The sequence below is a fragment of the Fusarium redolens genome, assembly GCF_020744475.1.
Source record: "Fusarium redolens strain MPI-CAGE-AT-0023 chromosome Unknown BKA55scaffold_15, whole genome shotgun sequence".
In the NCBI taxonomy this organism is placed as follows: domain Eukaryota; kingdom Fungi; phylum Ascomycota; class Sordariomycetes; order Hypocreales; family Nectriaceae; genus Fusarium; species Fusarium redolens.
Genome location: NW_025763678.1, coordinates 771,206 through 794,775, shown reverse-complemented (window position 1 = coordinate 794,775; position 23,570 = coordinate 771,206). Strand labels below are relative to the sequence as shown.

Genomic DNA, 23,570 nt, shown 5'->3' with positions numbered 1-23,570 from the left:
CAATGCTACTTGTTCTTGCGTACCGGGCTAGAGGGGTAAGAAAACCTTGTAACATCGCTGATAAGCGACAGAAATACTCAGGCAGTCTTGGGCAAACTTTTGCAAATTTCTGGCTAGTTATTTTTAACTTGGTCATGCAAGATCTCGGGCTTTTTTCGCGCCCCGAGTGCTGGGCAGCTGGGGTAAATGCATGAGCTGGACAACGCACCAGAAGACGGGACTGAACGGCATTGGCAGCTTGGCGGATTAGCCCAAGAATAGCACAGGAATACTTCAATATCGTTGACCTTGGATTGTTAAAGAAAGCTGTAATGTGATGCTGAATCTTTGTGCCTCTATGTGAACAGTCGTAACGTCACTGAATATTCCTGTGCCAGGGTATCAAAACACAAACAAGAAATCCTCATTCTCCAAATCCGTGATATCACCAAAACCTTTATCTTCATCCTTCCGACCCGCCCTGTCCCCTTCCAAATCTCCCGACTCAGATACCCTATCATCCTCATTCTCTTCCGCCTCACGCAGTACCCCTCCACGCAATGATCTCTCCATATGCTCTATCCTCTCCGCCTCTTCCGCCGTCTCGAGACTCCGATCCACAAGCACGGCACTCTTACCAAGCGCGACTCTGCGTTGGCTGTGAAGTCTGTTTAATCGAGCGAGGTGTAGAGAAGTTACCACGACGAGAGCGATGACGATTATGTAAAGTGCGAGGTTGGCGCGAAGACCGCGAGTGTAAGCTGGTGCTTCGTCGGGGGAGTAGAGGAGTGGACCGACGATGTTGCCGGCTGAGGCGCTGATGAAGATGAGTGCTGATGTGGACTTGCGCTTTGTGTCGCCGGCCGTGTTTTGTGATGACCATGAGTAAATCAAGGGTGCTGAATGCTGTTAGAGAGAATGTGACAAGATGGATGAGGATACTTACTGATGCCAGTGTATGTGCACAAGCAGAAATAGCCTACTAACAATACCCCTTTGTTCTCAACATTGTGCGCAAAGTGTAAAAGGATGGCGCATCCAACGATGGGAGGGATGCACAGCATAACAATGACTGGGCCTTTGAGCTTCCACTTCATGGAGATATAAGCACTCCCCGACACAGCAATGATATGCGATACACCGACAGGAACGTTGAATAACATCGTCTCAAAGGGATCCGACACAAATGACTTGATGATCAGAGGTCCAAATGTCGAGATACCGTTCGAAGGCACTGAGATGCAGAATATCATGGCAACCCAGCACCATGTCTTGAGGTCCTTCAGTGTCTCAACCACATGGGACATCCTCCACTCGCGAGACATGACGCCCATTTGGTTGTTGCGAAGACGCTCGATTGCAATGATCTTGTCTTCGTCGGTGAGAAACTTGGCTTCGGTAGGTGAATCTGGCATCCAGAAGAACATGACGAAGGACACTCCGACAGTGATGGCGCCGAAGAAAAGGAAGATGATCTGCATCTGTTAGTCCAACAACACGGAAAAAGAGGTAGCGTGGTATACCTGGTAGGGTTTCATCTTGGAGTCGATACGTGCAAGCCCATAAGTGATAAGACTTCCAAGCTGTAAAGCATTAGCTATGACCATCAACAAGGGGCAGTATACTTACCACCCACGTCAACCCATTCATGCAATACCACGATCCAATTCTCAACGTCTGCTCCCTTCAAAGCATTAGTACCATCTCACACCATCAACCCATCAGACATACCTTCTCCTCCACCACATCTGGGTGACCGCAATGAAGCTCGGTCCAATACTAGCCTCAAACGCGCCCAAAAAGAACCTCGCAACCATCAACGTCTTGAAATTACTAGCCCAAGTCATGAGAACAAGCGTAACTCCCCACGCCAACACCATGGCGCTTGTGAGTTTACCTATGGGTAACTTGACCAGCGCGAGGGCGAGAGGTGGTTGCATTATTAATTGTGCGAGATAAACAATACTGCCGAGCCATGAGTACTGATCACCTTCGAGGTTGGTGTCTTCGATAAGGCCGAATATTGAGGCGTATGATAATGTTGCTTTGTCTAAGGCTTGGAGGAAGTATACTGAGAGCATGAGGGGGAGCAACGCAATGTCAATACGTCGTAGAATACGGGCATCGTCGGCTGGTGAAATGTTGATTTGCTCATCTGGCGAGCGGCCCATTTTGATAAGCAGCATAGCCGCTGCATCGCGATAATTCCCAGCTCTGACATCTTGTCCCTCCATGGTGTTTTCCGGTTCATTGCTTGGGAGGGGTTGGTACTCTCCACGGGACGACATGGCTGCTGCATACGAGCGGTTGAAAAACCTTGACAACATGGTTGCTCCAACCCCGACGGGCGAGTCTTTTTGTTGACAAAGTTTGTTTGTTTGTTTGGGTTTCTTATCGTTGGGATCGTGTAAGATGGTTTGGTGGAACAAAGAGTGACGTCGGTGTGGCTGCGATTTAGGGAGTGTGGCCCCTGCAGGTCTGGAGGTTATGGCGTGCTGGGCCCTGTAATTCCGATGGGCGGGACACACGTGGGATGGTGGGCGACCAATCCAACCGCTGGTAAAGTCATCAATGAAGGGTGAGAGAGCTTATGATGAGAGATATGAGACTTCACTTGAGTATGTCTTTTTACTTGAAAAGGAAAATTATCACGGACTTTGTCGTACGAAAATGAAACAGGAGCTCTTCTTCAATCAAGGTTTGAGGTATCACAACAATCTGATCAAGGAAGATAAGACAGTTCAAGTCAGTATCAGGAACATGAGCGAAGAAATGCTCATATATGTTCGCCTTAGGGAGCAAGAAGACTTCTGAGGGTGCCAAAAATGACTACTCTAAGGGCTCAGTAAGTCTATACTAAGTTAAACTAAAGCTTTTTGTCACTTGAGATAGAGGCAACATTGGGTCAAGTGACACTGTATCCTCTCATCCCGTGATGCCAATCAAGGCCAAGAGGTTGGGTCATCGAGTGGATTCCTCCAGGGTCGGGATCTAGATGCCTTCCAAGCCGACTACGATAACCGAAATTGCATACGGGGACTTGAGAATACGAAAGAAGAAAGACGGCAGAGATATAAGTAGAGGTGCATATGATAGGAACTTGCAAATGACATTAATTTCACAACCAATTACCCGCTGGTTCTGTTCACCGTTCGCATCCTTCCCACTTCAGGTCATGTTCGGCAATCGACTTCAACGCTGACTTTGAACTCGACACACTCCAGACAGTTCTGTCCGGCCGTTTCTTCAACGTTGGATTATCAATCTCCACCCACTTCCACTAAAAATCCCATGCATCCTCATTAAATATCCTACTTGTCAATCCCTCCCGCCCCTCCCACACAAAATAAGCGCCGGCACCATCCCGCTGCAGTAAATCCCAGCATCATACACGCTTCTCAACTTCGCAACACACTATGATTCGACAAGCATGACAACCATAGCGGCTACATCTCGCCACGAAAGCACCTCTGTACATGATGCTGTAAGGTATAGATTTCATGGTATGAAGAACTAACACTGTAAACTCGAGAGGGGAGGATCTCGCTCCTCTCACTGGTGTGACTGTATATTGTAATTCTTAATTCTACAGTTTGTGCTGCATATTGTCTGTATCTACTAATAATTATGGATAAAAGTACAGGCTTCATTGGCTTCTTCTCTTCTGATTGTTTCTGATTGTAATACTTGTATATCTCTCGTTATCACTACCCATCGTGGCGATGGGAGTTGCGCACTTCAAAGACCACAATATCTCGGGTTTTCCTAGTAGTAGATACATCGGTTTCGCAGCTGGAGGTTTCTACAAGCTCTTGAACAGTACACGGTGTTAGGCCAACTTTGAACCAACGCAGTTCAATGTCACGATTGATAGCCGCGGCAAGAACATCACTGTTGTACCAACAAACGATACAAAAATCCAGGATACCGGCCCATCAAGTTGGCTAAAATGCGCCTTTCTTGGACCATTTGAACGTATCTCCAACGATGAGATGAATCTGTACATATCGACTGTCGGTACAGCTTTCAGCACTTCCATCACCAATCTTCGTCTTCGTCTTGAGATGAACAACACCCTTGGCTACCGATTAGACGCAAATATCACTCTCGAAGGAATCAAGAATGCAATTATAGCTATGGTGGACGACATGCTAGTAGCATTTACCTCAGCCCAATCCATGGTCGGAGAGTTCCACGATGAAGTCAATGGCTCCATCCTGTGAGTGAGAGTACTGGGAGCGCGAGGTCAGGAGAGAGGATATCGTGAGAACACATAAGATAGAACTATGTAAGACAAAAGATTATCCTGTAAAGAGGAAGGAGGACAAAATACGTTATATTATATGGTGGTGATTTATTGCAGACGACGTAGATCAATTGAGCACCTTTGAGTCAACCCAGAAAAGGTCTACATCTCGCGCCGGGTTGGAACTGCGCATTGCAAGCCATCAATTCTTAAACAGGGCCTACAGAACTTGCGCATCTTAGCCGTCAATTGAACGACTTAATTATGCGTTCAAAAATTGTGTTTCTTCGATTTGGTTCAAGTATCGCTCATGGAGGATTTGACGTGTACAACCACCGAGACTTCTTCTGCTTTGAAGACGGCCGAACACATGGGACGGCGCATTCCAAACTTATTCCTACACAATAGATCCTTGAGTCTCTCGTCAGGGAGAGTGTGATCTTGGACCCCTTATCTTCTTGGAATGAAGCATCGCGCTATCGAGTCCCTTTCTGGGGTCTCCCTTTCTTTCGTTTCTTTTGGCGTTCTGAGACATACGAATATCTGGCATGATGTCCAATACGATATACCACATCAATTAATATTTCATGTCTCTAAATACCATTGATCTACAGAAAGGATGTTGATTAGTTGGCTGTAAGACATGGTTTCACATCAGCCTTGCAAAGGGTTGTATTCATCAAACTTAATCCCTTGATACTTGGCTCTTTCCTCCCTTGCCTCGAGTCCCTATTTCCTGTCCACGACGGCAAAATGCCTTGATCTCAATTATTATTTCCTTTCTAGCTGTGACACGATCCTTTCCTACAATCTAATTCTCGCGTTGTCGCGGAGTTAGGTATACAAGATGGGTGTAGCCGCGACACTCATGTCGCGATTCTGCAGGATCTTACCAGCCGTCACCGTTGTCACGATATGTTTTTACTTCCTGATAAAACTCTCCCTCTTCTCGAACGCAGTTGTACCCGACCCCGGACGATGGAAGAATCACGCCTTAGAAATTGAAGAAGAAGCCGATGGTTACACCCCGACATTCGACACGACTGCCGTTCCAACACCTCGTCAAACCTCAGCAGCGCATATCGAAGATCTTGAGAATAAGGGCGAAATTGGAGACTTTGCCGATGATGTTGAGGTACTACCCTTTGTTAACATTGAAGATGATGGTGATTGGGATGAGGAGGATCTTCAGGAGATGAATGGTGGGAAGTATGAGAATGAGACCAGCGATGATGGGGGCGACTGGTCTAGGTTCGCTTACATTCAGTATGTGACGAATGAGGATTATCTGTGCAACTCGGTCATGATCTTTGAGGCGTTGCATCGGTTGGGAAGCAGAGCGGATAGACTGTTGATGTATCCGAAGGAGATGCTTGACCCAGAGGCTGAATACTCAAGCTCGCATGGAGGAAAGCTTCTGATCAGGGCAAGAGATGAGTACAATGTCACTCTTCAGCCCATTGAGATCCAACACCGCGATGGACAAGACGGTACTTCCATCACAATATCCCATTTCACGTTGTTCTCTGACTCTTCTTAGAAACTTGGGCCGATTCCTTCACCAAACTCCTCGCCTTCAACCAAACCCAATACGAACGCGTCCTCTCCCTCGACTCAGACAGCACGGTCCTCCAACACATGGACGAACTCTTCGAACTTCCTCCCTGCCCCGTCGCAATGCCCCGCGCATACTGGCTCTACAACGACAACCCACCCAAGAAGATCCTCTCCTCCCAACTAATGCTAATCCAACCCGACGAAGTCGAATTCGAGCGAATCGTCCAAAAGATGAACAGTATCGGACCAAACGACTACGACATGGAGATCGTTAACAGTTTATATCTGGACAGCGCTCTTATTCTGCCTCACAGGAAGTACGATATGCTCACGGCGGAGTTTAGAGGCAAAGATCATGCAGCGTATCTTGGTAGTGAGAGGGAACAGTGGGATCCTAATGCTGTGCTGAACGAGGCCAAGTTTGTGCACTTTTCGGACTGGCCTGTTCCGAAACCGTGGATTAATGATCCCGAGGTGAGATTGCAGAACCAGCCGGATTGTGCTACGAATGAGACGACCTGTGCGGAGAGGGAGATATGGAATGGGCTTTATACGGATTTTAGGGATAATAGAGAGGTAAGTTTAATGCTTCAGGATTCCGTGACTGGGGTTTGCTGACAAGTTGCAGAGAGTCTGTGAGTCGTTTGGAACGCAGAAATGGATACATTGGAAGAGAATGGAGAAGAGGATTATGTGACACTTCATGTGCTTAGGTATATCTTGGGATGTATAATGTTGAAGGTGATTTATTAGTAGCAAAAAGGAATAAAATGAGTAATATGAATGGTATTGACAGTCGCTTGGACGGGAACTACTGAGCGTTGGCGAGTCCCAATAGCCTGGGACTAGGGGTAGTACTACAGATACATACTGTGATATACATTCGTCGCCTCAGGGAGCAAGAAAAGGTCAGACGGTGAATCAAGGTGCCAAAAAAGACTAGTCCAAAGGTCTACTAAATCTATACTAAATTTACCCAAGTTTATACTAAATTTATCTAGGTCTTTTTATCACTTGGGATAAAACTTAGAAGTTTTGTCAAAGACAGCACAGAGGAGCTCGTCGAATGGGCCAAGACACGATACACACTTGCGAAAAAGGCATATGAGCAGAAGGTTCAGATTGCCAGAAGCTCTAGAGGCTGGGAAGAAGGAGCTAGATTGGCGGGGCAGAGGGCGGAGCAGCGTGCGAGGAAAACTTGGGAGGATGCTGAGAGAGCTTAGAGGGAGATTGAGGAGAAGAGGGATTAGGATCTTGATGATGCGGGAAAGCAGATCGAGAATAAGAAGGGGAGTGCAGATGCGGATAAGTCTGAGCAGAAAGGGGATGGTGAGGGTGAAAGTGAAAGCAGCGGCTGGGAAAAGGAGATTGAGAAAGGGCTGGTGAAAGACGGAGGTGACTTGCTCTAATCGGAGTCTCGAAGGCCAGTTACATGATCAAGAACTCTCAAAGCGAACCGGTAGAACTCCATAACCCAGCATTACCAGTTAATGGGATCATCCGTAAGAGACCTGCTTCGTGAAGATCAAAGAGCAAGGTTTCTCGTAACTGTTGGTATGTCGCCTTCGAATAATCTATACAGTGTGTGAGAAGAGGAACGGGATTAATTAGTTATGTTGAAGTGAACTCAGAGTGACTTCTACTATGGCTACTTCACCCTCCGCTGCCCCGGTATCATCCTGCCTGTCACCGTTCTCTTCCGTCACCGTCCTCCATTTACATCCCCTTTTTCGCCCTCTCAGCATCCTGCACCTTCGCAAAAACCCTCTTCGTCTGAACAACACTATGAACCATACAAACCGTCGGAACAACAATCCAGATCGCATTACAGAAAACATAATACATGTAAAAGTAAAACTGCTCCGGACGACAGTACACAATGCTATGAACAATCTCGTTGAAGTAGCAAGTCCCAAAGTACAAAACATCGCCGTAGAGTTGACCGACGCTGATGATCAGTTGAATAGGGTGTCGGAGAGGATGTTGCTTGACGATACTCCATGCGCAGAAGAACGACATTGGACCCCAGAGGAAAGCGGTTATGGCTTCCATGGGAACGAGGAAGGAATCTTGGGTGAGGTAGCGCGAGTCTGAGAGGGAGTATTCTTTCCAGAGTTGGGCGAAGAGGAATTGTCTGTTGGAGATGTCGACGAAGTTGGCGACATAGTAACCTTATTCATTAGCAAGATTCCCTATATTAGAATGGGAGGACATACCCTCGAAGAACAAATGGATGCATCCGCAGAGAGTGAACCACAATGCCATGAATATCTCCGTCTTTGATAGTGTTCGTCGCGATTGCTGGATGAGTGAGAGTGTTACTCCCAGAATGGCGCTCGCACCGACAACGAAGGATGCTACGAGAGCGCGGGAGGACAGTGTGTTGGCGGCATATTGAGGAAGCGCAGCGTTCAAAGGCCAGAAGGGATGAAGAGGGGTTTTCGCTGTTGCGTTGACGCTTTCGATGAGAGTGTCCATTGTGTCTGTGTCTTGCGCAAGAGGTGATGTTGAAGTTGAAGTGCGATCACTGAAATGTTTGTTGTTGTTGTTTGTAAGACGAAGCTGAGTACGTCTGCTTTAAATAATCCAACCAAATTCAGCTTGCAGTTTACACAAACTGATTCACCACAGCCTTATTCCTTCCTCCACCCAAACATCTTACACCGTTACCCGCTTGGCACATCGGAAACTCAAGATCCGCCATCGAACCATTTCCATCCTCCCGACAAAGGATTATCTACAAACACTCCCATTGGCCAATCTTGGATAATCTCAGAAAAATAGATGGATCTCGAGATGGAAGGCGGGAATCTCGGGGTCCGTTTGGTGATCTTGGGGTTCAAGATGCGAATACGAACGCGTCACTCGAATACGAAAATCGACGTACGCTGTTGTCATTACTGCTGACCCTTTTCTATCCAAACACCACAGTCTCAGATTTCACCTCTCCAAAACTCCCTATATCATCGCCTGAACTCATTATAAGCGATAACTCAACCCTCTTCTCAACTGCATCGACCATAACCAACGTCTCCCTCATTCTCATACTCTCAGGAACTCTCTCTATACCCGCCCAACTCGTCCTCGCCGGTATTTCCTCCGTCTCCGCCCAAGTTTCCCAAGGAACATCTTCCATAGCTTCTAACGGAGAAGCTAAATCGCTATCAAAGTATTTCTGCCCTTCGATTTCCATGATTCGTTGACCAACTGCTGCTGCACCGTCGCTGTGCCACATCCCTTCTTGTCGCTTGATCTTGTAGAGAAAACTAATTGCACGGCGTCGAAGCCAGGGATGGCGACAGCGCTGGGCGACCATGAAGGCGGGCACGATGAAGCCTGATTCTAGGGATAGAGGGGATTGGAATTGGGATGGTGGTGTGTTGGACCAGAGTGTTTCTGCGAGTGTGAGGATGCGTTCGTAGTGGCCTAGGAATCTGTCCCATCGTGTTTCTGGGCCGAAACCGCCTCCTGAGAGGAACATGCGTAACATCGTGTGGTACAACCTGATGGATACGGCGCCTATTTCGTCGTGAGGATTCGGATGCTTCTTCTCGAATTGGGCCATCTTGTACTCCCATGAGATAAGATCCTCGGTTGTAAGATGCAGCATCGCGAGGTCTTTTGCAGCACCCTCTTCATCCCCCGCTATCGTCGTCTCGGACAACATCATAAGTCTTCTCATCATTCCAAACAACGCCGTCCCAGCTTGTCCATAGCTCTTTATCTCCGCGGTCTTCATGTACTCATCAATCCACACCGTTTTCGGCACCTGCTTATAAGGATATGGAGCCGACGAGTCAGAGAATGTCATGGCCATCAAGTCCAACCTCGTCAACATCTCTGCCGCACTCGATGTCTCAGCACCGTGTCCTGCTTGACTTAACAAACGATGACCAGCCATGATGTGAACTTGGCTTTCGGACCATCGACCCATCATGTTAGTAACTGACAAAAGCGCAAGACTCAATGCGAGCAGTTGTGTCGGATCCTTTACATCTTGTGCACACGTTATCGCACGGCCATAATTCTCATTTGCCTGCGACCAGAGTTTTTCACCGCTGTGATACCCACGGCCTTGCCAGAATAGCTCATGTCGTTGATGAAGCGCTCCCAAAGCAAGGGTAGCATGCCATACTGCTGGTTCAGAATGTGCCAGCTGGAGTAACTCCCTCGTCCAGAACTGTGATGGGATAAACGATGCAGTCGACGGCGCTGTTAGTGTCCGAAACACATCGAACAGCGTTAGATTCGTCGGTGTCGCTGAACGACTCCTATCCCGTGGATACTGAGATAAAGCTTGTGAGATCGGCCCAATTACCGACATCTGACGAGCTGCCTCTGCAAGTTGGCGTCGTGTAACAGTTGAGTCCTCAGGAAGATATCCATCGCATTGACGTTTAGAATTTAAACATCTTTGACACGAAGGTTTCGCCAAGTCGCATTTTACACGACGAATGCTGCTCCTATTAGCCAAACCTACAGACTACCGTGGAATACCAAGACTTACCGGCATGTAATGCACCCATTCCCTGCTTTTCTTGGCATGATTTAAGTGAGAGGCTCAAATTATTGAAGAGAATGAGATTACATGCTGGGCTGACGCATTGGTATTCATTTCATCATCAGCACAGCCACCCATAGCCGTGAAGTGGGCTATGAACTAGGATCCGTTACATTGACTCACCGTAATGCGTCGTCAGATTTAAGGCTATGTTGTGGCTTTTTAAGCATAATTGCATTTTGAAGGTTTGAAGATAACGGTGATAGACTGAGATCGTTGCATCAAGAGGCGGAAATAAACAGATTAAAGAGCCTGCTAAGTTCTTAAAGTTATCCTGAATTAACCTCAACTCACCTAATTATTTTTATCACTAATGATTAAAGTTCCAAGTATTCTGCCGTTTCCTTAAAGTAACGGTGATCTACGGTACAGATTGGTTCAGCCCTACCCGTCCGTAGCAGGGATCTGCCATCTCCAATGAGCCGTGAACCAACTCACCACTATGTTCAACATCACCTTGCATCCAGTCACACTAACACACCAAGATTCAATATTTAATGTAATTCATTATTCATGAGGGTATCAAGTTCTATAATTCATTCTCCTTCTCTTTCTTCTTCGCCCTTAACACCGCCGCATGCTGCTTCGTATGGAACTTCACATCATCCGGATACAACGGATTCCATACAGTGTTACACACCTTACACTCTGAAAACGCTGCTTGTGACGATATATTCAGTGTTGTCTGTACAGCTGGTGTTTTTGGCTTTCCCCTCTTCACTAGTTTTATATCGCTTGTGCTCGATTCGCGCTGTAAAGAGCTCTCTCGAGCAGCTGGCCGAGAGGTCTTTGCGCTGGGGTCTTCAGCTTCTGTATCCTCGCCTAGTGTATCATCGCCTGTGTTATCATCGTCTAGTAATGGCGTTGATGTGCCGCGGAAGCGAAGTAAGCGTGGTTTCTTTCGGGGTTCTATCCTTGGTGGTTGCGGTGGTGAAGATGGGGGTGTTGATTCGGGTTGTGGTTCGTCGCTCTTTGGGCTGGAAGTAACTGTAGATGATGGAGGGACGGGTTTGAAGAAGTTTAAGATTGATCCCTTCTTGATTGGCTCGGTGGTGGGTTTGTTCGTTGTTGTCGATTCAGGCGTGTTCTTCGCCTCTTCCTTGGCCCTCTTCAGCGGCGCTGTGCCTGTTCCTTTGGATGCTGGCGATTCAGAATCTGTCACTTCTGATGATACCCGTCGCTTCTTTGTATTCGGTTCCTTCGGTGAGTCGTCTCGAATGCTTCGTTTGCCGTATGTTCGTAATGGTTTGACGCGCGATCGCGGCACTGATGGCGCTGGGCTTGCACACCTAACTGGGTCAGTATATTTCCAGTGACGCAAGAAAAGCTCGTCGATCATACATTCTGGGATTTCGCGCTTCAATTAACTGTCATGCTGCCCAATATCAACCCGAATCCGTGTTGCTGTCGCGTGGGTGAGGCACGTAAACAAATCGCACTTCAATGCCGTATGGAATTTCGGGAGAGAAGAAAAGAATATATACTATTAAGACGACTGGGAAAAGAACGAAAGAAAGAGATTAAATGAACAATGGATGAAATATTGACCTCGAACTTGAGGCGTGCCGAGGAGAGAAAACAATTAAAGTGATGGATGCCCCCACTGGGCTGGGAAGACGCGTCGAGACGCGTCTGGCGCGCAGTCACATGGGCCCTGAGCCATGATATCACCCATCATGGCTGCTATCCAATGCCCGTGCTTTTTGCTCGAAATCATGATCATGATATTGTCCAGGTAAGATTATGGCCATGTCGAACTTGTCAATTGCCGTGAACAAGGCCTCAGTATCGATGCGAAGGGAATGTCGCATTTCTCAGTAAGAAGCTGGCTTCCTCATTCTCTTGTGTTTAATTATTATAGCATTACGGTATTTGCTTAGATCTCGACCTTCGCTTCTGTCTTTCGTTTCCTCACCCCGTCCTCCATTTTATCCTTCTCCTTAATCAAAACACTCTTCTCATCCTCATCCTTCCTAAGAACCCAACTCTCAACAACCTCCCTAACCTCCTTAACCTTTCCATGCTTCTTCCTCCCCTGATCCATCTTCCACATATACGCATTATACACCACAACTTCCGCAATAGCAACAAGTATACTTCCTCCCATCGTCAAGAATAACCGTGACGGTAGACTCCACCACCGGGCTGTAACCCATAATGTTCCTGCGACACCGGCGATACTGACGAGGAAGTTGATAATCAGCGTGACTTGTTTGTGAACTTCTTCCATCGCTACATCGTCGTCACCGATGTCTGCGGAGGATGTTGGGCGGTTTGCGGCGGCGAAGGAGGCGGCGCTGGAGGGGAAGTGGTCTTTGAAGGTTTCGTGTTGGGGAGGTGGGTTTATCATTCGGTCGTAGGTGCGGGCTTCTTCTTCGCGGCGGAGACGGGCCATTAGGGCTTTGTATTGGGGTGACTTCAGTTGTCAGTATGAGAGACGAAGAGGGAGATACGATATGACCTACGGGTTCAGGTTTGGGAGGTGGAGGGGGGATGTAGACGGATGCGCCGCGAAGGAGTTGTTCGAGGGTGTAGTTTGAGTTGCCTTGTGCTTTCAACTGCTTCCAGAGGTCGACTATTTGGCTGTGCGATATGGGATTTCCAAGTTTTGGGTCGTCTAATGAAGGTTCTTTAGTGGGTGATTGTGATTCTTCCTCTGTTTCGTCGTGATCTTCAAGCTCTGGTGTTTCCGTCAACTCGACAATCGATAACGCCTCTACAATGGAGGACGTCATTGTGAGTAGCACCATGTTGTTCTGTGGCACTTATTATGAAGACTATCGTGCTCAAAAGGCCCGGACAGGCTCAATCGTTGCGAAGTCGTCGTGAACTGTCGTTGATGTTTAATTGAAACGTATCAAAGGCCAAAGCTTGATCAACAGGCATCTATTTCCAGGCCAGTTCCGTAGCGATTCATCCGCTGACGCTTAGTTCAACGGCCCCACAGCCCACCCACCCAATCACATTCTGTCTCTTGACGGGCTGTTATCGGCTGCTCGCCGAACGGACCCGCAAACCCCCCGGCTTAGCAGAACACAGCTAGAGCTGGAAAAGTTTAGAGAATCGGATCAATCGAGAATCCAGAGCCATCGAACAAAATTTCCCTCGCCATTACGATCCCGACTACCACCGCCTACGAACGTCACAAACGATATTATTAACGAATGCCGTTATAACACTCGATTTAATCACCGTTCGGGAATTATCCACATAAGTGCGCTACGATGCTCCGTCCGGGGGCTTCGGTGGTGCGCGGCACTATGAACAGACAGGCCTTGTGGACGAGGACAAACGCTGCTACTCCGGCTTGCGCTCTGTGCAGACAATTGACCATCAGTCGAGCTCCCTCGAGGATACACAGCGCTTCGTTGCATACTAGTCCTCGAAGGGACTCAGCTTGGGGTGCGGCTGTTCAAGTCGCTTCCAATGTTGTAGGCAATGTTGTTAAGAAGGCTTCCAGGGATGCAATGCATGTTGATCCTCTGCGGACCGTCGCCAAGGAGATGAAGTTTCTCACGGGAAACATTCGAAAACTTCTCGGTTCTGGTCATCCTTCGCTTGATCGTGCTGCCAAATATTATACCCAGGCTGAGGGCAAGCATGTCAGACCATTGATCGTTCTTCTCATGAGCAGAGCTACATATCTCTGCCCAAAGACTCCTCCTACGGCTCCTATAGTCACTCACCGTGGCGTCGACACTTCGATATCGCCAGCTCAGATCCTTGCCGATGTGAATCCCTCTGCTCAGCCTCTATCATCTCTCGAACAAGAAGTCCCCGATGCAAACTCCGATATTCTTCCCAGCCAGCGACGACTTGCCGAAATTACGGAGTTGATTCATACGGCTTCTCTTCTTCACGACGACGTTATCGATCATTCTATTTCTCGACGTGGATCGCCTTCGGCAAATTTGGAGTTTGGCAACAAGATGGCTGTTCTGGCAGGTGACTTCTTGCTAGGCAGGGCATCTGTTGCGCTGGCTCGTCTTCGAAACCCAGAGGTTGTCGAGCTGCTGGCTACTGTTATCGCTAACCTCGTAGAGGGCGAGTTCATGCAGCTTAAGAACACAGAGCGGGACGAGAGGAATCCCAAGTGGTCTGAGGAGACTGTCACATACTACCTTCAAAAGACCTACCTCAAGACCGCATCGCTTATCTCAAAGTCTTGCCGAGCTGCCGCTTTGCTGGGTAACACGGATGCTGTGACAGTTGATGCAGCTTACTCGTATGGACGGAACCTGGGACTGGCTTTCCAGTTGGTAGACGACCTTTTGGATTATACACAGAGCGGATCAGATCTGGGTAAGCCTGCGGGGGCAGATTTGGAGTTGGGTCTCGCGACGGCACCACTGCTATTTGCTTGGAAGCAGATGCCGGAACTCGGAGCCCTCGTTGGCCGCAAGTTTGCCCAGGAGGGTGACGTACAAAGGGTAAGTTGGCTGCATTCATTCTTGTCCCCCAACGAATCACGTTTGTTGGAGATAATCCATGCTAACAACGCTACAGGCACGTGAGTTGGTTCTTCAGAGCGATGGTATTGAGCAGACAAGGGCTCTTGCGCAAGAATACGTGGATAAAGCTATTGCCTCGATTGCGGAATTCCCCGAGAGTGAGGCTAAGGATGGATTGATTGAGATGGCGCATAAGTCGCTCAAGCGACAGAAGTAACGGACCTACATAAAGGTAGGGAAGATGAAAAGGCGGGATACACGCCGTGTACGAATATCACATCACATCGCATCACTATTTATTTTTTTCATGATGGAGGAAAGAAGAAAAAGCCACATTTTGGTAGAAAGTCATGGGAAGGTTTGGTCAGCTGGGCATGGCGGTGTACTGTATGATTGTGCTTAGACTCCCTTTGTTACAGAACGAGACGTCTAGACGGGCAGGAGAGTGATGCATGTATGATTATACTGTTCTTACTATTTCCTGTACTTAACGTTGAAAGCTAACGGAGAGAAAGTCATAAGAGGGCGTGAGCTTGGCAAGGGAGTTAAGATGACGGTTTAGACTTTTCTTAACCTCGGGTATGAAGAATGTGTATGCTGAACTTGGTGTTTTGATCGAGTAATACTCACTGTGATGATGGACTGATGCCGAATTAGGTGATCGAGTAATCCTCAGTTAGACCTTGATCATGCACTTCCGCGGGGGTTAACGGCAACAACACCACGACGATGGCATTTGATCGAGTAATGAAAACGTGTTCTGCAGTCATTCGGCCCTCAACACGAGAACACACCTGCTGACTGTGCTTCTCGTAGACCCCGAATAGCCTCAGCCAACATGAAAAAAAGAAAACTAACGAATTCATCCGAAGCCGCACCGTTGGGACTTACCTATCCCGCGATGGCATTACTCGATGGTTACTCGATTCAATCACCATCGGCGTGAAGGGTTCAGCGTCTGATTGGCTAGACGGACGTCGGCAGTGTCCGATGGACCCTGAAATTCTGGATTTTTCGAGGTTCGATAAGCTAAGCTTTTCTGTAAGTGGGACCTGAATCCGGAACTGGGATCAGGAACTGGAACTGGCAACTAGAACTTGAGGTTTTGATCGAATAATGAATTCGATATTTGCCCGAGCCGAGAAATCTCGTTAAGAGCGAGGCCATTCCCGGATTCTGGGGGTGGCTTTTTCCCCCTTCCTCTTTGCTTTCTTCAACACTCGTTGAACCAATTGTCTTGTTCTCTTTGATAAGGAAATTCTCCGATCACTCCATCTTAGCTTCGTTATCTTTATCTGGCGGTCTTCTTATCTTTGAAGCCAAACAACCCCACCAATCCCGTGGTCAGCCCCTCCAACAGGTGTAGAGATAAGGGATAAGAGAAAGACCTCAGTGAGAAGTACGAGGACGAAAAGGGATAGAAACTAGGATTCCCCGGATTTTTGGAAAGCTGTAGCTTTATCTTTTGTTTGAGTTTTGAGTTTGGATCTCTTTTTCTTCTTTTCCTTCTCTTTATTCCTCCCCTGTTTGGTTCATCAACGCTGTTTCTGCCCATCATGACAACTTCAAACACTGAGCAATACCCCGAGGGTCCTTTCTCCGTCCTCGTATCCTCTCGAGTCGTCGTCACTCTCCCCGATGACTCTCTCGCCATCACTCCTGCTTCCATCGTCGTCAGCCCCGTCACCGGAAAGATCATCTCTGTCATTCCCGAAGTCCTCCCCTCAACAAGTTTTCCCGCTGGTACAGAGTACGTCGACCATACTCCTAAGCTTCTCCTGCCCGGTCTCGTCGATGCTCATGTTCACTTGAACGAGCCTGGTCGTACGGAGTGGGAGGGCTTCTGGACTGGTACGCGTGCTGCTGCTAGTGGTGGTGTAACTACTGTTGTTGATATGCCGTTGAATGCTATTCCTCCTACGACCACTCTGAGTGGGTTTGAGGAGAAGTTGAGGGCGAGTCGGGGACAGTGCTGGGTTGATGTTGGGTTTTATGGTGGTGTTGTTCCGGGTAATGCTGATGAGCTGAGACCTCTTGTTGAAGCTGGCGTTCGAGGATTTAAGGGATTCTTGATCGAGTCTGGTGTAAGTTTTCCTGTTTTATAAGTCGAGTCTCAAGCTGACATTCATAGGTTGATGAGTTCCCTGCTGTGTCTTCCAAGGATATCGCCCTCGCCATGGAGACTCTCAAGGACAGCCCCACCACGCTCATGTTCCACGCCGAAATGATCCCTCCCATCACTCAATCCGTCGGCGATGACGTTCAGACCTCAGAAGCTCCCCTAGCTCCCACCGGTGAACTCACAGCATACAAGACCTTCCTCGAGTCCCGACCCCCTGCTTTCGAAACATACGCCATCGAGGAGATTCTCAGCCAAGCACACATCGCCCCATCTCTACACCTTCACATCGTTCATCTGTCCGCTACCCAATGTATTCCTCTCCTCAAGGCAGCTCGCAAGGCAGGCATCAACATCACAGCTGAGACATGCTTCCACTACCTCGGTCTGACAGCTGAGGAGATCGAGAAGGGTGACACTCGACACAAGTGCTGTCCTCCTATTCGAGAGGGCAAGAACCGTGATGGCCTTTGGGAAGAACTCGTCGCTGAGGACTCATGCATCAAGACTGTTGTGTCGGATCACTCACCCTGCACACCCCAACTCAAGCTCCTCCCTCAACATCTCGACGCCGACCGACCCAACATCCCCCACAACGACTCAGGCATCGACGTAACACACTCCGAAGCCCAGAATGCCGAAAAGGAACGCGGTGATTTCTTCGCTGCCTGGGGCGGTATCTCATCCGTCGGTCTTGGTCTCCCCATTCTTCACACGGCAGCCAAGAAGCGCAGCGACTTCTCCAAGACACCCAGCATCACTGATATCGTGCGTCTCTGCTGCCAAGCCACAGCCGCTCAAGTCGGTCTCTCGCATCGTAAGGGCGCTATTAGAGTCGGTATGGATGCGGATATCTGTGTATTCGACGATGCAGACGAGTGGACATTTTCACAAGGTGATATGCGATGGAAGAACCGCTGCTCACCGTGGGAAGGCCATCAATTCACCGGTCGTGTAAAGGAGACTTGGTTACGTGGTAGCAAGGTTTTTGAGCTTGGAGCGGCGAACTCTGGATTTGTGGTTGGCAAGCCTTTGGGCGAGAGTATCACTGAGAAGCGAACACTGTGAAATGATTGATGATGGTTAGATAGCATTAAGGCGTTCTTGGATGGGCGGATAGAACTGTATTTTATTTTATTTTATCTATTTCTTGGTTTTGTGTTTTTGTTATTGAATAGCATGAGTAATGAGAAAGGAGATTGATGAGACTGTGGCGTCATTGGATGTCTTTGATGTGCATGTGAGCTTGTCTTGAGTGTCTTGAGTGTAGCACGAAGAAAGATGATTTGGAGAAATTGTGGGGTTGACGATGCATTTGTTATTTGGTGTGAGGCATTTGGAGGATCTACTCCGATCATTTGAAGAGCTGTCGATTCTTCTATTCTTTATTGTTCGTGTGGACTGGTGGAATAAGAAGCATCTAGACCTTGATCCAGATGACGAAAATACCTATATTAATTGACGATAATTCAGCATTGACTTTGTAGGCTCCTTGACTGCCCTAGCTTCATCCCCTTGTTCTAGCCTCAAGATCATGGGTCTTCTTCACCCGAAGCAATTCCATTCCGTAGCATCATTCGCATTGTTCAATTCACCGTTCTCATTAGCTACCCCGTATAACATCCTCAAACGGATAAAGATTACCGTATCATCATGCTATACGAAATAAACCTGGTCTCGCGAAAACCGTTAAAGAGCTCGCTTAAGTCGCATCGAATCTTAAAAAACCTCGGCTTAGGCGAAAGAGACGGTTGCATCGTTTCGCAGCCGATGTGGACGCCAAGCGCTAGACATGATTTCTTTGGGACATGTTAGCGAAAGTTCTTGCAGGGATCATGGGAGTGACAAGCGAAGTGTAAGTGGGAGCCTTGATCGAAGTCAATTCTATGCAAGTAAGATTGACTTTAGGGACGTGTTCTGCAAGCTGGGCTTACTACTGCGAAGGAGTCTTACGATATCATCCTTTTTGTTGACGGTGAGATTGTATTATTTGTATGAAAGAGGCATGTGAATTGACCTCCCTCTTTAATCCATCCTTGCTCGGAACTGACCAACTCCGAGATGTCAAGCTCTCCACGTCTGCAACAATGCACCCTCCACCAACACAATTCCACAAATCACACGCATCGCAACCCATCTCCTTCTCGATCAATTCTTCGGCCTAGACCCCCCCCGCAACCTCGCTTCCATTCCCCGATCTCCACACTCACAAACCTCACCCGACTCTAGAACAACCTCAACGAATCAGACCCTCCTCTCGGGTATTAACCTTGGAGCTCGTTTATACAAACTTGACTATGAATTACCTCTTTGGGAAGATGACCGTTGGTCTTATGCAGTGGGATTTCTCGCCGAGTGGTGATTGTCAGATTTCGCTTCATGTTCCTCTTTTTAGGCGTCATAGATTAACCAGCCTGAATATTCTGGATAATAAGCACGAGTTTACGGTTCTTTATGCCATAATGTCCCGGGCTTGGACAAATAGATAACATTTCGCCTTCGATCGCGCTTACGACAAAGAACTGCAATCATGTCGCATCATGATCCCGACGTTGAGAAAATGGACAGAACCAGCTCGCCTGATCTTTCGATAGATCATGGCATTCATCATCTTTCTGGAGGCCATCTTTCTCTTGACGATGTGCAAGCCGTTCATGTTCAACTTCACAGCTTGGCCGTATCGGTTGATACAGCACCATCATGGCTTGCACCCTCAACATACGGAGATTTGTTCTCGTCAAAGTTCAGCACCGCTCCAAAGATGAAGCCCTTACTTAACGCTGTAAACGCCGATCTTCAACCTGGAACGTTGACAGCTATCATTGGAGGTAGTGGCTCGGGAAAGACGACGTTGCTCAACACAGTCGCTGAAAGAGTTCTGAGCTCGAGATTGAGTCAAGAGGGTGTTGCGACGTTTAATGGGAAAGTTGGAGTTCACAATGTTCGAGCTGCATATGTTATGCAGCAGGATATTCTGCTACCGACGCTTACTGTTAGGGAAACGTTGAGATACTCGGCTGATCTGCGATTACCGCCGTCGACGACCGCTGAAGAACGGCATAGAGTTGTTGAAGAGGTTATTCTTGAACTTGGACTGAAGGAATGCGCTGATACACGGATTGGTAACTCGCAGCATCACGGATGTTCAGGTGGCGAGAAGCGACGAACGAGTATTGGTGTTCAACTCCTCGCCAACCCGTCAGTTCTCTTCCTCGACGAGCCGACTACCGGTCTTGATGCGACGAGTGCATACCAACTTGTGCGAACACTCAAGACACTTGCGCAAAAGGGGCGCACGATCATAACGACGATTCATCAGCCTCGTTCTGAAATCTGGGATCTTTTCGATAACCTCATCGTTTTAACAAAAGGTAGCCCTGTCTTCTCGGGTGCAATCAAAGATGCTGTTCCTTGGTTCGCAGATCTAGGTTTTCAACTCCCGCCTTTTGTTAATCCCGCTGAGTTCATCATCGACATTGCGGCCGTTGATAATCGTACTCCCGAGTTGGAACAAGAAACGTCTGCGAAAGTTGAGCAGTTAAAGAGTGCTTGGAATCAAGAAACCCAAAAGCGGCATCCCCCCCTTAATCCTGTTGATGTTGGCGATGGGAAGAAGAAGAAGAAGGACAAGAAGGCGGAAGAGCATGCTGGTTTTGTGCGACAACTCACTGTTCTCACCGATCGTACTCTCAAAGTCACATATCGTGATCCTCTCGGTATGGCAGCTACACTCACCGAGGCTATCTTTATGGGACTTGTGTGTGGATACTTATTCTTCGATCTCGGTCGTGACCAAGCTGGCATTCGATCTCGTCAGGGTGGATTATACACAGCTGCCGGTCTACAGGGCTATCTCATCCTGATCTTCGAGGTCTACCGTATGACATTCGACATTCCCACTTTCGATCGCGAGAACTCAGAAGGATGCGTCAATGCCCTACCCTTTGTTCTCTCACGACGAATCGCACGGATGGTCACAGAAGATGTCGCTGCGCCATTTCTCTTCTCGGTTATTTTTTACTTCATGGCCGGTTTTGATCGTGATGTTGAAAAGTTCTTTACCTTCTTTGCGATCACTCTTCTGAACCAGTACATTGCTGTTACGTGTGCCATGACATGTGTTGCTACGGTTAGACATTTTGCTGGAGCGAGTGTGATAGCAAATCTGGTTTTTACGCTGCAGAGTATGGCTTGTGGAATGTTCATCAATGTCAATAGTCTTCCTGTCTATGTTCGATGGCTCAAGTGGCTTACTTACACGGTATGTTCCCTCACTTACTCGAATGTCTAATACTGACGTTCAAAGTTCTACGTCTTTAGCGCGTACTGCGGAAACGAGTTCGAAGGAAGCTTCTACGATTGTCCCTTCGGCGACGACTCCGACCCGCGATGTAAACAGTACACGGGCTCATATGTAATGGCGTCTCTCGGTTTCCCGAAAGACTGGGTTGCGAAACCTATCCTCGTATGCCTTGCCTTCGTCATCTTTTTTGTGGTACTATCAGTCATCGGCCTACATATTCTCAAAGTCGAGATGACGATTGCTCGCGCTCGAGTTTCGGATACCGATCTTTCGGCTGGAAAGGAAAAGATGACTGCACGATCTGTTGCCGACGTTCGAGCTATCGATCTAGAACTCAACCAATTCTCGCTCGCTTTGGATAAGAGAACACAACTCGGGAAAAGGTTACCAGCAAAGACGATTTTGAACCCTGTTAATGCGACGTTCAACGCTGGAGTTCTTAATGTGATCATGGGTCCCTCGGGAAGTGGAAAGACATCACTTCTCAACTCAATGGCTTTGAGGCTGCGGAATTCAGTGGGGACTAAGTATCGACCTGCCGGAAAACTTACGTTCAACGGCGCTGTTCCTTCAGATTCTGTCATTCGATCGGTTTGTTCTTATGTCTGTCAAGATGATGATGCGTTACTGCCATCGCTTACGGTTCGTGAGACACTTCGCTTTGCTGCTGGGCTTCGTCTACCGTCGTTCATGAGTAAAGAGGAGAAGAACCGTAGGGCAGAAGATGTACTGTTGAAGATGGGCTTAAAGGATTGCGCCGATAATCTCATTGGTGGTGAACTCGTCAAGGGTATTTCTGGAGGAGAGAAACGACGAGTTTCTATCGCAGTGCAGGTTCTCACTGATCCTCGTATTCTTCTTTTGGATGAACCGACTTCTGGTTTGGACGCTTTCACTGCGAATTCTATCATGGAAGTCCTTCAAGGTCTCGCCAACGAAGGTCGTACTCTCATCCTTACAATCCATCAAGCTCGATCGGATCTGTTCAGAGAGTTTGGAAACGTATTACTTTTGGCAAGAGGTGGTTCGCAGGTTTACTCTGGTCCTGGAAAGGATATGCTTGGATATCTTGCGCGTCATGGATACGAGTGTCCAACACATACCAACCCAGCTGACTTTGCACTCGATATGATCACTATCGATCTTCAACAGGAAGGAAGAGAGTTGGAGTCTCGAAAGCGAGTACAGAATCTCATTGATCATTGGAAAGAAGAGAGTTCATCTACAAACGAAAAGCCTGCTGGTACTCGGGATGAAGGCATCAAAGATACCCCTGAGCAGCACAACAGCCAGAACACAACACAACGCCGCTCCTTCAACAAAGCCAACCTCTCAACCCCCGCCGAACTTGGCGCCCTCATCCGCAAACGCGCCCCCATAACAACATCCCTCCCCCTCCTCCTCCACCGCGCCACAATAAACACCTACCGCCAACCCGAGCTCATCGTCGCCCGTCTCATGCAAGTAATCGGCCTCGCCCTCGTCCTCGCACTATTCTTCGCCCCATTCGACAATGATTACTACTCCGTCCAAAACAGAATGGGTTTTGTTCAGGAGATTGGTGCGTTTTACTTTGTGGGCATGTTGCAGAACACAGCGATTTATCCGAATGAACGGGATGTGTTTTATAGAGAGGATGATGATGGGGTTTATAGTGTGCATGCGTTTTTGGCGGCGTATACGATTCTGGAGGTGCCGTTTGAGATTATAAGTTGTATGATCTTTGGTGTTTTGGGGGTTATAGCTGTTGATCTTCCACGGACTGCGACGCTGTACTTTGTTTCGGTGTTTGCTTGTTTTGGAATCGTATCATGCGGTGAATCTTTGGGCATCATGTTCAACACACTCTTCGGCCACACCGGTTTCGCCGTCAACATCATGGGCGTCTTCCTCGCGCTGGCTAACACGATGGCTGGTATTCTCTCCATCGACATGCCGGAGCTCTTCAAAGCCTTCAACTACCTCTCCCCTATTCGATACGGCACACGAGCTGTAGCGCCATACTCACTGCGAGATATTACGTTTACATGTAATGACGAGCAGAGATTGCAGAATGGAAAGTGTCCGATTGAGACGGGGCAGCAGGTGTTGGAGCTGTATAACTTTGATGTTGATCCTGTTGTTAACGTGGCGTGTTTGGCGGCTTGTGTGGTGGTGTATAGGTTGCTTGCCTGGGGGTTGTTGAAGATTGCTAGGACGCATTGGAAGGGGAGGAAGAAGAGTGATGAGAGTGTGAGGGGATAGAGACGAGGGCTGGTGCATGGTACCTCCCAGTGTCGCTTCAGATCACAAGTTTAAGCTCGAGTTACAAATACATATCAAACTGGGCCTGCGCATATACCAAGAAGCGTAAT

At 48.1% G+C, this 23,570-nt stretch overlaps 9 protein-coding genes across 9 annotated transcripts; 5 read left to right on the top strand and 4 right to left on the bottom strand.

Moving 5' to 3' along the window:
- Positions 1-270: 270 nt before the first annotated feature.
- Positions 271-2,444, bottom strand: BKA55DRAFT_578112 (major facilitator superfamily domain-containing protein). Its single transcript, XM_046193666.1, has 5 exons — positions 1,711-2,444; positions 1,609-1,663; positions 1,503-1,562; positions 926-1,454; positions 271-878 (listed from the first exon to the last, which is right to left on the bottom strand). The coding sequence occupies exons 1-5, from the start codon at positions 2,304-2,306 to the stop codon at positions 382-384; spliced, it is 1,737 nt and encodes a 578-aa protein (XP_046045543.1). The 5' UTR covers positions 2,307-2,444; the 3' UTR covers positions 271-381.
- On the top strand, positions 2,445-4,202 carry BKA55DRAFT_741609 (uncharacterized protein; the record flags this gene model as incomplete). Its single annotated transcript, XM_046201477.1, has 2 exons — positions 2,445-2,824; positions 3,813-4,202. The coding sequence occupies exons 1-2, from the start codon at positions 2,762-2,764 to the stop codon at positions 4,200-4,202; spliced, it is 453 nt and encodes a 150-aa protein (XP_046045542.1). The 5' UTR covers positions 2,445-2,761.
- A 722-nt stretch (positions 4,203-4,924) lies between these two features.
- BKA55DRAFT_666408 (nucleotide-diphospho-sugar transferase) lies at positions 4,925-6,678 on the top strand. The gene is made up of 3 exons (XM_046197773.1): positions 4,925-5,715; positions 5,766-6,358; positions 6,411-6,678. Exons 1-3 carry the CDS (start codon positions 5,073-5,075, stop codon positions 6,477-6,479), a joined length of 1,305 nt encoding a protein of 434 aa, XP_046045541.1. The 5' UTR covers positions 4,925-5,072; the 3' UTR covers positions 6,480-6,678.
- A 691-nt stretch (positions 6,679-7,369) lies between these two features.
- Positions 7,370-10,647, bottom strand: BKA55DRAFT_650981 (Emopamil binding protein-domain-containing protein). Its single transcript, XM_046197314.1, has 4 exons — positions 10,290-10,647; positions 8,738-10,239; positions 7,999-8,265; positions 7,370-7,953 (listed from the first exon to the last, which is right to left on the bottom strand). The coding sequence occupies exons 1-4, from the start codon at positions 10,325-10,327 to the stop codon at positions 7,499-7,501; spliced, it is 2,262 nt and encodes a 753-aa protein (XP_046045540.1). The 5' UTR covers positions 10,328-10,647; the 3' UTR covers positions 7,370-7,498.
- BKA55DRAFT_578105 (uncharacterized protein) lies at positions 10,627-11,931 on the bottom strand. The gene is made up of 2 exons (XM_046193665.1): positions 11,685-11,931; positions 10,627-11,632 (listed from the first exon to the last, which is right to left on the bottom strand). Coding segments are annotated over exons 1-2 (762 nt in total). The 5' UTR covers positions 11,687-11,931; the 3' UTR covers positions 10,627-10,872.
- Positions 11,932-12,051: 120 nt separating this feature from the next.
- BKA55DRAFT_578104 (endoplasmic reticulum-based factor for assembly of V-ATPase-domain-containing protein) lies at positions 12,052-13,282 on the bottom strand. Its single transcript, XM_046193664.1, has 2 exons — positions 12,809-13,282; positions 12,052-12,759 (listed from the first exon to the last, which is right to left on the bottom strand). The coding sequence occupies exons 1-2, from the start codon at positions 13,091-13,093 to the stop codon at positions 12,220-12,222; spliced, it is 825 nt and encodes a 274-aa protein (XP_046045538.1). The 5' UTR covers positions 13,094-13,282; the 3' UTR covers positions 12,052-12,219.
- A 285-nt stretch (positions 13,283-13,567) lies between these two features.
- On the top strand, positions 13,568-15,011 carry BKA55DRAFT_520762 (isoprenoid synthase domain-containing protein; the record flags this gene model as incomplete). Its single annotated transcript, XM_046188453.1, has 2 exons — positions 13,568-14,773; positions 14,850-15,011. 2 exons carry the CDS (start codon positions 13,568-13,570, stop codon positions 15,009-15,011), a joined length of 1,368 nt encoding a protein of 455 aa, XP_046045537.1.
- Positions 15,012-16,350: 1,339 nt separating this feature from the next.
- BKA55DRAFT_543196 (uncharacterized protein) lies at positions 16,351-17,981 on the top strand (the record flags this gene model as incomplete). The annotated part of the gene is made up of 2 exons (XM_046190563.1): positions 16,351-16,878; positions 16,926-17,981. The coding sequence occupies 2 exons, from the start codon at positions 16,351-16,353 to the stop codon at positions 17,979-17,981; spliced, it is 1,584 nt and encodes a 527-aa protein (XP_046045536.1).
- Positions 17,982-19,443: 1,462 nt separating this feature from the next.
- Positions 19,444-23,460, top strand: BKA55DRAFT_520145 (P-loop containing nucleoside triphosphate hydrolase protein; the record flags this gene model as incomplete). Its single annotated transcript, XM_046188393.1, has 2 exons — positions 19,444-21,174; positions 21,220-23,460. 2 exons carry the CDS (start codon positions 19,444-19,446, stop codon positions 23,458-23,460), a joined length of 3,972 nt encoding a protein of 1,323 aa, XP_046045535.1.
- Between the last annotated feature and the right edge of the window lie 110 nt (positions 23,461-23,570).